The following is a 13,510-nucleotide window of genomic DNA, read 5'->3' as shown; positions in this document are numbered from 1 at the left end:
ACGCCGCAGGCACCGAGACGCCAGCAGTTAACGAAGCGGACACAACGAGCCGCCGCCTCCTTCTCCTCCTTCGGCGGGCGAATCCCCCCGTTGCAAGGGCGGTGGGAGAGAACCCAGCCGCCGGTCCGGCTTCCAGACACCGCGCGTCGGCCGGTTTGCAGCGTCCTTCCTCAGCGCGGTCTGGAGCGCGGAGCGGGGCGTCAGGACGGCCCCGGCGGCCCCACCGGCCGCGGCGCGACCTCGGGCTCCCCGGAGCGCACACGCACCTGCTCCGGGCGTCCGGCCAACGCCGCGCGGCCCTCGAGCTTCGGAAAACTGCGCCTCCGCGATCCCCGCGCCGCAGAGGCGCTTCCCAGCACCGGCGCGCGCCGCGGCGGCGGCCTCGGAAGGGGGGTTACGGGAACCCGCTGCGGCCCCGCGGCTCCCGCCGCCCACGCCCCGGGGCGGCGAGCGGAAGCCCCTCCGGGACGCTCTGGGACACTGAACGGGCGAGAAGCCGCTGGCGGGGAGGCGGCCGGCGGCGGGTTGAAGCGTCCGGAGGGACGCGCCAGCTCCTCGCCCAGACGCCGGACCCGGTCGCGCGGCCGGCGCGGGAGCCTCCCCGGCCACCTCGGCGCGGGGCCCCGGAAGCCCGACCGGAACGCTCGCCGGCGGGACCCCGGACGCGGGACCCCGACCTCGCCTCCGTCCCCAGCCCCCACCGCCACTCCCGCCCCCACGCCCTCCACGTGACAAGAGCCGGAACCGTCACTTCCGGTGGCGCCGATCGCGCGCCTGCGCGGCCCGCCGGGCCTCAGAGCGGTTGGCAGCGGCGCTGCACCGCCAACGGCCGCGAGTGGCGGGCGGCGTCGGTCAGGCTGCGGCGGCGCCGCGGGCTGCGGTCGTGGGGTCGCGCGGCCGGAGAGGTCCGGCTCACTCCCCGCAGGGCCGGCCGCCCCGCCCCGCCCCTTCCCCGTCTCCCTCCCCGGCGCAGCCCCCTCCCAGGCTCGCGCTCCCGACGCGTCGCAGGGCTGATCGGGCGCCCGGGGCGCTCGCGGAGGCGGCGGCGTCGCCCCCGCGCCCGGCCCCGCCCCCTCGCGCCCCGCCCCGGCCCCGCCCTCTCCGCCGCCCTCTGCGGGAGCGGGGCAGCTGCAGCGGAGCCGCGGAGCGGGCGGCGGGGCCGGGGCGGCGCGCTCGCGCGCGGGATGTGAGGCCGGCCGGGCCGCAGCGCGCACGGACGCTCGGACGGGCGAGGGGCGGCGACCCCTCGCGGACGGCCAGCCGCGCGCCGGGCCGCGGACCCGCTCTCGCGCTCGCCCCGCGCCCCCCAGCGCGCCGGCGGGACCATGAAGAAGTTCTCGCGGATGCCCAAGTCGGAGGGCGGCGGCGGCGGCGGCGCGGCGGGGGGCTCGGCCGGCGGGCCCGGGGCCGGCTCCGGCGGCGGCGGCTCGTCCGTGGGCGTCCGCGTGTTCGCCGTGGGCCGCTACCAGGTCACCCTGGAGGAGTCGCTGGCCGAAGGTAGGGGCGCGGGGGCCGCTCGGCGGGCAGGTGAGGGAGGGCCGGGGTGTGGCGGCGGCTGGCGGCGTCCGCCCGCCCCTGGGCTCGCCCGCTCGGCGCGCTCTTCCCGCTCCTGCTCCCGAGCCGCGGGGGCCCGCGAAGAGCGCTCGGGCGCGGCGCCCCTAAGCCGGCTGTGGCGGCGCGGGCCCCGCTCTCCCGGCCGAGCTTCGGTCCCCCGCGACGCGAGGGAGTGAGCGGAAGACGCCTCGCGGGCGGTGCGGGGCGCGACGGGGCTGGCGACCCGCGGAGGGGCCGGTCGTGCGGATCGAGGCTCTGCCCCGCCCGCGGTGGCGCCGGCGGCCGCGACGCTTCGGCCTCCCCCCCGGTCTCCGCCCGCGCTGCGGGGTGAGGGCCCTGCGGACCCCGAGGTCGAGCCGCGTTCGCTCTGCTCGGTCCCCGGAGAAGCCGGTGCCGCTCTGCGCGCTCGTGTGCGCGGCCGGCGCCGGCGCTGTCCCCGGAGTCGGTCGGCGGGTGGCTTCGGAGCGGCGCGTGGACTCGGAGTCCGCCCGTCCCGTTCGGAACCGGCATCAGACCAGGTGCTGTTCGTGCCTTCAGGGTGTCTCTGGCACCTTAGACCGTGTCAGGAGGGCGCGCCGACTCTGGCCCGACCGGCTGCGCGTCCCGCCCTCGTCACCCGCCCCGGGCTCCGGCGGCGGTTCGGGGCTCGGTGCGGGGAGCTCGCTCCGCGGGGAAGCACGGCCCGCACTCGGGTGTCGAGTTTCCCGTGTGAGCCGCGCGTACGGAGGCTTCCTCTGAGCTTGGAGCTTTTCACTGCCGAATCGTACCCAGTAAGTACTTCTAAAGACTCACAGGAGGTAATCAGTTGATGAGCGGTCCCGTTACGTTCCAGGTTACGAGAAAAGTTGGAGGGAGTAGACTTGGCTCTCTGAAGTCAGACCTGATGTGGTTTGGACGCAGTAGACGGAGAGATTCCGCTTATGCTTTTTGAAATGCCATAAACAATAATGCATTAGTGCAAAAAAATCTGAAGGTTTTTGTCTATAAAATATTTAAAGAGAAAGGAATGTTGAATTATTCGGGGATGGGTGTCATTGTTTTACAAGCCACTGCCTCTAGTGATGAGCCTAGGCAAACCTTGGAGAGGTGGGAGAAGGAGCCTTAGCTTTTCAGAGGACTGAATATATATACGGCCATTGGTTTTGATAGATGTACTGCGCTGTAAACTTTCCTAGTTCTTTGTTATACATGGATGTCAAATGTTGGTTTAGATCGAGTTGTGGCTTTTAAGAAGACATGACTGTTAAGTTAATGCTGCACTTATTACTTCTTTGAATTGTAGTGACTAATTGAAGTGTGGCTTGAGTAGTATTACAGTCACTTCATTTCACAAAATCCCAGATGGGTTTTTTATAAAGTGGAAAGAAAACATTGACGTTTCATCAAACTAGATTTTGGATTTGTGGCTTCTATCACTGCCCTAAGCATATCCTATCATTACCCTAAGCAAGTCATTTTCAGGAAAAGTTAAGTAATTTTGGAAAATGAAAATAAGAATTTCAAAAGGAGTGCTCATTCAGCCACAAAACATTAAAAAGCAGTTAAGGACTAATGTCACTGTTAGAGTGTTCTACTAGCTTTTGCTATAAATTTTGCCATTTTTCTTGGGAAACTCCTTAGCCAAGTGCTGGGACGAAGCAGGAGCTGAAGAAGCTGTTTGGGAAGGTGGGACTTCCCTTCCCGACACTCCAGCTCTTGGATTAGACTTTTATTTCATCTTCTTTGGATGGGAGGGGAGACTTTCTTCCCTTGTGTATTTCTTTTCTCTTTACACATATAACTGAAATTACCTGTATTCAGTTTACTTTTTTATCCTGACAGTTTCTTCTTACTTCAAATGCTTAATATCCTCTCTTTTCCAAATAATTTAGACAATTTAGACAGGATGTTTAAATGCAAAGTCTGGTTCATACTCAAGAATGATTGTTCAGTAATTGACAGATACATGTGCTGAATTACAAGATTAAGGGCAAATGGTGTGGAAAGGCATTAGAGTTTAGAGTACCTGAGTTGGGCAGAGGTATACCATTTAGTGGGACAAGGGATAGAAACAAAGACAGACCAAAAAAATGAAAAAATGAACTTGGTAGGTTCCACTTTTTCACCTTTTTTTTCCTTCTTCTTTTTTTTTTTTGTTTTTTTTTTTTTTTTTGCTTTGGGTCCTTGTTGTTTAAACAGGGCCAATACTGTAGGTGCTGTGCCCTGAGGTGTTTGTGCCTTGATACGGAAAATGTAGGCATCTTGTTCAGAATGACCTCTGTAGTGTCTTTGAGTCTTCAGTAAATCTACTATTCTTTCTCTCTGTCTCATATTCTCTCTCCTCTTTCTAAGTGTATTTTTATGTACATACTTGCCTCTCATTGTTCAGAGTAGTTGTGTTTTATAAAGTCATGGAGCAGTGAGTAAGTACTGAATCATTGCCCTTTAGAAATACAGGTGTGAAGTCCTGCAAGCCCCTGTTGACAACATTTTTGTCCACCAGTCAGTATATAACCTTGTTTTATGTGGGTTTCTGTTTAAAGGTCTTTTTAAATAGATATTGTTGACTCATTAAAACTGAACTTACGGCTTATAGCGCTGTAACTCATTTGTAAATAAAGCTTATCTAAGACACATTATTTTCTCTATAAGGAACATTGCAGCCTCCTTGAGCCTAGGAATACTAGATGACACTTTGGCACTATGCTTGGGGCCATTTTAAACAATGAAATCAATAAAAAGCACAAAAATGAGAAAAACATGGCACTAAACAGATTTCAAAAAGAGCCCTTGTTTATGAACAAGGCAGAAAGGTATCTTGTTATGTCCAGCTGGCCTTCTCAAAATTTTCAGCACTATGCTTATGTCTGCAGATGATCTTGAAAATGCCATTGTATTGATTTTCGGGAATACAGATACATTTTAGTGACTACATGAATTTACAAATGTGGAGTCCCCAAATAGTGGCAATCACCTGTGTATGTATGTATATATGTATGTATACATATACATGCATGATATTTATGAATGTAGATATTAGGTCACATGTATACATGTAAGTACATATTTATATATTATATATTTATTTAAAGAAATAAGCAGATTCTCAGATATATACTTATCTTGTACGTTTAAACTGTTGGAGTAGTTTCTTCTCTGAAATACGTACCTTGTATCATAGTCTCTAGTTAAGTATGTGTATGTTTGAAATGCTTATTACACCTTGTACCTTTTTAATTCCTGCTCAAAGTTTAGAGAACTAATATCGTGGAACACTCTCATGTTTTTTTCAAAAACACTTTAGTTTCAGGAGTGCACGCTAACTAAATCCATTTTGGGCCTATAGGAATCTGATAGAGCCATGTGTAAAGTTAAGCTTGAAACACAGTCAGATTGTCAAGCGCATGTATTTCAGTGTATTCTTTAAATTCTAACAAAACCTAGGACTGGCTTTTTGGTCACATGCTAGTTAGAGCATTTAATGTTGATTGATAAGGGGAAGAAGTTGGTTCTCAATGTGTTTGGTTCTATGTTGTTCTAAATGTGTTTGGTATAAAGTGCTTAAATAAATGTGGAACCAGGGAACTGGGACATATCATAATTCGTTGAGGTAATCTAATGATGAGGTTCTCGGGTCTGGATAGGAATGGTATTTTGCATACAATTTCATGGGTAAGGATAAGATTTTCTGTCACAGGCATGGGGGTTGTTGGTACTGTCAGTACAGGTAATTGGGAGACTAGGAATTTGCTAGAGAGTTCTGTATAAGGAGCTCAGTAGCTCTCAGGTTAACTGCTTAGATTAGTGTCAGTTAATATAGGCTAAGTGTTAACCACTTCTCACTGTTAATTTTACAGGAAGGTAGTAAAATACATTTGATTTTGTCATATAAATCAATCTGAAAACGAGGGATTTAAGCATGATATTTCATTGGCAAAAATTATCTTGGCTACCCAGTAACTTGTAAGTTAGTTTCTGAGGGAGGACAGAGAGAGCAGAAGGGGAGGATTTAACAAAAATAATGGCAACTGTTACTACTCCGTAACTATTTATTAAATGCCTTTTGTGTGCCAGGCTCTGTAGTAGTTATTATTTATACAATGGAAAACGAAACAGATATTTCTTTGTCCTTGTGGAATTTGCAGCCTAATATAGAAGATGAAGGTTAAACAAAAATCATCAAGTCATGTAGATAATTTTAATAGTTGTCATGAGAAGAAAGCACAGGGTTTAGTGAGAGAATAACTGATTCAGTTTATACTGAAGGGTCAAGGAAGACCTGTTTTGATATTTTACCAGAAATCTGAAGCATGAGAAAAATTAGGTAAAGGCACTGTGCGAAGGTGTGAAGGTGGGGGTGGTGTGGAGTATGTCATGCACAGAGAAGTCTCTGTGTGAGGAAGTTTCAGAAGCTGAAATATGCCCAGAGCTGGGGAATGTAATGATTGAATCACTTTGGAGGAAGGACCCAAGACGATGTTGGAAAGATGACCAGGATCCAGGACTTTAGGATTTTAGGTTTTATCTGAAAATGCAATGGGAAGCTACTGAAGGATTAGGGCAGTTACATGCTCCGATTTGCACTTTGACAAGATCATGGTGATTGCTCTGTAAGACACTGGTCGAGAGGCGTACAGATTCGATGACTGGTTAAGGTGGTGGCAGTGGGAATGGAGAAGAATGCTCAAGTGGGAAGACCTGGTGATGGATTGGATTGGGGGGAGGGTATTGTAGGAACTGGGAAGAATGACTTATGTAACTCTTGGGCTTGAGGTACCATTTGCTGAGATGGGGAAGAGAAGAGAAGGAACAGATTTTTTGGGGGGAGGGAGAAGAGTTAGGAGGATATCCAGGAGTTCCAGACATGTGTAGTTGAGATATCTGGGAGGAAATCAGCGTCAAGTGGGAAGCTGAATGTGTGGTCTGGCGCTCAGCAAAGGTGTCTGGGTTTAGAGAGAGGTATTTTTTGATAAGTGAACATTGGCTGTTATTGAAAGGCCTGGGAGAGGATAATGTAGGGAGAGAGTATAGAATGAGAAGGCTCTCGCTGAAGGACTCTGGTAGAACACTGGTCTTAAACATTAGTGTTCATCAGAATCATTTAGGGGGCTTGGTAAGCCCCAGGTTGCTGAGCCTGAGCCCCCAAGGTTTGGTTCTGTATGTCTGGGTGTGGCCCATAATTTTCATTTCTAACAACTTGCTCACTGATGCTGCTGCTGCTGGTCCAGAAACCATACCTCAAGAACGGCTGATTTAGAGTAAACAGGAGCTGCAGGGAGGTATGAAGAGGGCCGGGAGAACACGGTACTTTGAAGAGGAGGGAGTGAATTGTTTGTCATCTTGATCACATTTTTTGGCCACACACTCACAATTATTCATGCTTAGTTATTATTATTTTTTTTCTTTCCAGATTTTATTTTTAAGTAATCTTTACACCCAACTTGGGGCTTGAACTCAATCCCAAGATCAAGAGTCACAGGCTCCATGGGCTCAGCACCCCCCCGCCGCCCGTTCGTAACCTACCTTCTAAATTTGAGCTCTGGTTATTTCCTGATAATACTGTGCTCCAGCCCCGTGTGCCATCCCCTGTTCCTTACCTATCACTACCTTTGCCTGTGTAAGCCTAGTCGCCTCACTGCTAGTTAGGATCATCCCTTCTTCCTGTGGACATTTGTAGCTATTTATTTGCTTTTCCCTCTTATCACATTTAATTTTTTGTCTTGAGATACAATTATGTAAGCACGTGGAAATACTAAGGTGGTTATTGTTCCTGTCTCATTTCCCTTAGCAGATAGTAAAATTCTTGAGGCTAGAAGTACTGTCTATTAATTGTTTTTTAAATCACACAAATTGCCTTGTCATATTAAGGACCTTCAGATTCTTTACAAAGGAAACGAATTTTGACTTTTTAAATTTTTTTTTTAAATGAACACAGATGGAGTTCTTCCGTAGAATTTAAGACCTAATTTGCAAATTGAAAAGCACCGAGGGAGGGCTCTTTAGTTCTTGTCCCATCAGAGGTCTTCTGCTTAGGTCAGGGGACCCTGAATTTTCTACTTCCGTGAAGACAGACTTTTTCTTTTTTATAAACCTGCACATGCATGTTTACAGCATCTTTATTCATCAGCCAAAAACTGGAAACACGGATGCTTGGTTGGTTCAGTCAGTTAAGCTTCTATCTGCTTTCCACTCAGGTCAGGATCCCAGGGTCCTGGGATTGAGCTCCTCATCAGGCTCTCTGCTCAGTGGGGAACCCTGCTTCTCCCTCTCCTTCTGCCCCTCCCCCTGGCTATGTTCTCTCCCTTTCTGTCAAAAAAAAAAAAAAGAAATCTTAAAAAAACAAAACAAAACAAAAACTAGAAACAGGAGGAGTCAGCATCATGGTAGTATAAGATGTACCTCTTTTTTCTAAAATGTGGGATTTATTTATTTGTTTTTTAATTCTGACATAGTTAATATACAGTTATATTAATTTCAGGTGTATGGTATAGTGATTCAACAATCACATATAGGTGAAGACAAACTTTTGAAGACAGTGTTTAAGGCTAAGTGTTGTTTTAGTTAGCCTCCTTGAAACAGCAAAGAAAGATAACCTGGATGTCCTCTTAGAGTTATGTTTCTCTGTTGGCATATTTTTCTTTATTTTGCAAAGGTGGCTGAATTTAAAGAAGGAAAGTATTGTTACATGCAGTTGTGTATAATATAATTGATTTTGACAGTGAGCTTTTTGAGGACAGGTTCTTGTTTATCTCCGTATCTTTAGTTTCTGTCCTGCAATTTTGTTGTTGTTGTTGTTGTGGTTGAATTAAACTCTCAGAAAGCATCGTTTCCTCTTTTATCAGATGGAGTTAATATTTATTATGAAGATTAATAGGTAATATATGCTTTTAAGCAGATAATGTAGGATAGTACTTAACAGTGCATGCCAAGTCTTTCAATAAATGTGGGCCAATTTTAGGTTCAGATTTGGTTATCAGCTTTCAGTGAAATCTGCTTCTGGATTTGTGGTAATTTGCTTGTAGAGTAGGTATTTATCTTGAATTAATTGAATTTATCTTGAATTATATTTGTAAAAAGTTTGAATCATTTTAATTAGATAATTATTATATGTCATTTAGCAATATATAACTTTTAAGTTTCAATCAGCTATATAGAATTTTTACCTTGATAGCAGTATACTCTTTGATGAGATGAAAGTGATTTGTAGCAAAAGACATTACATAGACTCTCACACATGTTTCGCTTTTGTGATATGTTATCATTGTGGGGATAGTTCTTTGGTTGTAATTTTGATTGCTGTTTTCTCTAGAAGTGGCAGTTTTATTCAAGGACACTAAAGCAATTCCCAATTTTCAATATTTTGAAAGAAGTGTGGAAACTATGCATTTATCTCCAAAAAAGTGCTAAATTGCACTAACATCATATTTCTTTGCTTTTAGCTATACTCAGCTTTGTTCGGTTAATACTGACTTTGTCATGCTGAGCACTTCAGAAAGGTTGACTTTAATCATTTAAAAATAGTAGAAAAAAGTTAATACATGTTAGCATCTTTCCATTATGGGATCTGCAGGAAGGAAAAATAGAAAAGATCCCTGATGTTACTTATATTACGGAACATACTGGGAGGTGGAATTGTTTGTCCTTACGTTGATTCTGGACCTTTAGTGTTCTTTACTATCTTACTTGTACATTATCTTGTTCTCTTTAACTCCTTCTCTACCCCCCTTTTTTTGGGTCAAAATTTGAAGTAGAACATAAACATTTATTAGAACCTATTTGGTAGCTATCAAAATGATTCAAGGTTTGACTTGGAATTCTGAAATTACAAGTCCTGAGTGGTGATTTCAAAGCTATAGAAAAGTTTCATCAGAAGGAGCTGTGACTGTTTATTCTTGGTTTTATCCTGGATCCATCTCGTGAACCATCCGTCTACCCACAAGCCTACTGTTTTTGGAAACTGAGTTGGGAAGTTGAGTGGTTAATGACCAAACTGTTTTAAATAGTTGGGCACTTAGTTAATTTGGAGATTCTCTTGTCTGCGTGTATCATCTTTACAAATGAGGTCAGTCCGCACATTTCTGCTAACCGGCTCAGGTCTCTCTGCAGGAAAGTGGTTGTGTTGGGCTTTTACACAGATACTTTTATTTTGGAATTTTTGATTCTTGTCTTGTAGAATTCCAGTAAAGTTTAAGGGCATAGTTTGGGATGCAGCCTTTAGAGAGGCATTTTGCAGTAAATATTATTAAAAAATATGAAACAGTCGTTGCTACCGATTAGCCTATTTTATCTTTACATTAAATCTTCCAAACGGTGCCTTCTTGGAGGCAGCTATTAAAAAAAAAAAAGGCGGGGCGCCTGGGTGGCTCAGTGGGTTAAGCCTCTGCCTTCGGCTCAGGTCATGATCTCAGGGTCATGGGATCGAGCCGGCATTGGGCTCTCTGCTCAGCAGGGAGACAGCTTCCCCCTCTCTCTCTGTGCCTGCCTCTCTGCCTACTTGTGATTTCTGGCAAATAAAAAAAAATAATCTTTAAAAAAAAATGAATCTGTAACATCTTTTTCCATTTTAGCATTCTCCGATTCTGTTTGTGTAATAGATTCTTACTGCTTCTCTGATATGAGAGGAGCATGGGAAAGGAGGGATAAAGATAACAGTTTTAGGATTGAGACCATAATGAAAGGATTATGTGTGATAATCATGCATTTGAGTTCTTTGACAAGTATAGATTAGCAATTTATTTTTTTATCCCATAGTATAAAATTATTTCTTAATCCTTGTGAAAAAGTCCTTTCTAGGAAGTTGCCTTATTTAGTACCCTTTAAGATAAGGGGATTGGTGCTAGATAAAATCCTGTGGCATTTCAGAGTACTGTTTAGTTTCAAAGGATATGCCACCTTAATGGATTCTTTTATCATTTTAATCGTTTGTGTTCTCCAAGTGACTCATATTTTGGAGGGTATCTGGAGGTAAAGAAATTTTCGTGTTTTTCAAGTTTTATTTTGGAAAGAATGTATAAGGAAGAGCTACTACAGTACTTTCTCTTAGTTGGTGGATTTTTCAGAAAGTTTACCCATGCTAATGTGTGAAGAGTTGGCTACTTTTGTTTCTAGTGCTGTCAGTTCTAGTTTGCCCCCCACCCCACCTTTTTTAAAAAAAATATATTTTTATTTATTTATTTGACAGAGAGAGAGCACAAGCAGAGGGAGCAGCAAGGAGAGGGAGAGCAGGCTCTCCCACTGAGCAGGGACCCCGATGTGGGCCTCGACCCCAAGACCCTGGGATCATGACTCCAGCCAAAGGCAGCCAGCTGAGCCACCCAGGCTCCCTCTAGTTTGGGTCCTTACTAGCTCTTACAGAATTAGGTTTTCATGCAGACTGTTCCTCCCCTTTTACTTACCAGATCAACTCTTGTATTCCTACCAGTTTTCTTCCTGAAGTGGACTTCTGATCATTTGCCCAACTCATTGAAGTGCAGACTCTTACTCTGGGATTCAAGGCCCTGTGCGGTGGGACCCCAACGCCCCACAGGTCTTAATCCCTCTCTCACTCCAACCCTAGGACTTGACATTTCCTGTGCTTTGCTCTTGCTTTTTCATTCCTGTTTTTCAGTTTATGTTGTTACATTGCCTGGAATGCAAGCACCTGCCTCCCCACTCTATTTTAAATGTATCTTGAAGGATACAGTTAAAATACAGTTACTTTCTTGCAGTCTTTATTTTTCTATGAAATCCCTGTGTGCAACCAAATGAGGGTAATCATGCCTTCCTCCGAGGCTCTGTGTTGTAACTGTTGCTCGCATGGGGCTTGCTCGGAGCAGCTCAGTTCTGTTCTAAGACAGCGTGTAATACAAAGCTCCCTCTACTGCAGGATTAAAAGTTCCTTTAAGATTGGATTTGCATCCATCTTATCTCTTAACTCTTTTCTCTTACGGAGCTGTACTCATGTAGGTATTTGGTATATTTGTAAGAGATTAAACTTTTGAACTGAAAAGCAGCCATTTACTATAAAACAATTGGATAACAACCATATTTGACATATCCAAGTTCGGCTGATGCTTGGGAGTAGGTTGGCCCCATTTTTCAAGTTATGTCCTTTTACAGAAACTGAAATAAGTAGAGATATTTGCTGATAATATAGGTACAGCATTATCTAGATGAATGAAAAAAAAATACTACCAGATTTATTTCTGGATTCCTGGCCTGTTTCATTTCTGTAGTGATTACACAAATAGTCTATTTTTTGTTTTGTGGGTACTGCGTTGCTCCTCTAACTAGGTGTGACTCTCCACAGTGTTCTAGCCTGAGTTCCCTTGGCCCATGTTGGCTTTAGAGAGAGCCATTACTGTGGGACAGAGAGGGTAGACAGGACTAAAGTATGTGCTCTGAATACCTAGTCTTACAGTGACAATGTTGGAAATGCTCAACTGGCTATGGGTTTCTCTTGAGAGGTTGATAGTTACCAAGGCTTAATGGGAGAACAGCTATCCGAGAGAAAGAGAATTAAGAAGAAGGGGATCTCATATCCTCAGTGCCCTGGGGAAGAAATTACTCGATTATTACCTTGTGGGACGCCTCTAACTAGTATGTCTAATATTGGAGGTGCTTTTCTCAGTGGAGAGACCTACAGTTTTCTTTTAGATTAGGGAATTTGTAAGCCTGGCATAAGAGACCAGAGGGAGCAAACCAAGTCTTTATGCAGTTCTCTTAATAACTAATCATTATCACCCTCGACATTCTGTTCCTTCTTTGGTTTGGGAGAGAGGTTTCCAACATACCACTTCCCCTGTCTAATTGCTGTGTTTACTTATTTTCCTTAATTTTTTGTGGCTGGGTTATCGCTAGAGCTGGCTGGACCTTTTTACATTTTTAAGTATTCTCTTTTGAATGAGATTGTGTGTGGTTGGTCTAGATTTTACTATTCATTCTGGAATCATTAAGATATTAGTATTAAATGATTTACACATAATATAATATAGTAAAATATTTTACTTAATGGATATTGTCAGGACTCTTATTAGGGAGTGGGATTATGCATCACTGGCCATGACCCACTTTTTCATTCTCTTGCCTGCGTAGTAACAGAATCTCTCCTACTGAATGTTAATGGTCTATTCTTTGTATATAAAAAAATGATCACACTGACTCATGATCAGTAGGACATGTGTTTTGAGTTATTCTTCTAGAAGTAGGATGTGTATATGCTCTCTATACATAGGCCTTTAATGGTCTCTTTGATCAATGAGAGAAGTTTATAAGATAGTTTACTGGTGTTGTAAGCAATAATGCAGATCTGAAGAGTTTTTTTTTTGTTTGTTTTATTTTCTTACCAACTAACCTAGTTCAAATCCTAGTGAATAGTTAACTGGGTTGTTAAATCTGTTAGTTTTTTATCTTTTAGCAAAATATTGTTTGTATAATCCAAAGGAGGAATTCTAAGGATCTCAATCCAAATTGATATATATTTTAAAAATATACTGAAACTAGCTGTTAGGGGTGACAACTCAAGAAATGTTACAAATCCATGAGTTTTTTTTTTTTTAAGTATATGTTGTGTTTGTGTCATTTTGCTGATTGTACTCTGTCCTTGTGCAGTATTGGAAGTGAGTTTGCAAGGTGCTGTACGAATCCATAGTGTTCAAAGTAGGACGTAACTAATGGCCATATGTTGTGGGGTCAGTTCATTGATTTTTGTTTTTTGGAAGACTAAATACAGGGATGAAGGTGTTGGGTGGTGTACAAGAATCTAAATTGAGGGTAAGGTCTTCTTGACTTCCTTCAGAAAACATTCTTAAATATTATTCTAACTGGTATTGTTGGATTAACAGTTTTTCTTTTAAAATGCTAGTGCATCCCAGAGTCACACTGTTAGTGTTGTTGTGGAGGGAGGAATTTAGGTCTTGTGGCTTTAACCTCTTTACACTACATGTGGCTTCCTTAACTGGCTCCTGTGCACATACAGGCATTGGCTTTTGATTGGAGT

At 45.0% G+C, this 13,510-nt stretch overlaps 1 protein-coding gene across 4 annotated transcripts in view; it reads left to right on the top strand.

The window, feature by feature from the left end:
- Positions 1 to 1,126: 1,126 nt before the first annotated feature.
- BMP2K (BMP2 inducible kinase) overlaps positions 1,127 to 13,510 on the top strand; it is a 116,573-nt gene continuing 104,189 nt past the window's right edge. For 2 of the 4 annotated variants that reach the window (XM_032882717.1, XM_032882569.1), the window contains exon 1: positions 1,127 to 1,497. In XM_032882717.1, the coding sequence (XP_032738608.1) occupies positions 1,326 to 1,497 (172 nt within the window). In that variant the 5' untranslated portion in view covers positions 1,127 to 1,325. The remainder of the gene's footprint in view (positions 1,498 to 13,510) is intronic. The other 2 variants (XM_032882646.1, XM_032882509.1) reach the window with 1 other exon arrangement.

This window comes from Lontra canadensis, unplaced genomic scaffold (genome assembly GCF_010015895.1).
Source record: "Lontra canadensis isolate GAN:19392208 unplaced genomic scaffold, GSC_riverotter_1.0 scaffold1, whole genome shotgun sequence".
In the NCBI taxonomy this organism is placed as follows: Eukaryota; Metazoa; Chordata; class Mammalia; order Carnivora; family Mustelidae; genus Lontra; species Lontra canadensis.
The sequence above is the reverse complement of the archived record's forward strand: the minus strand, read 5'-3'. Positions and strand labels throughout refer to the sequence as shown.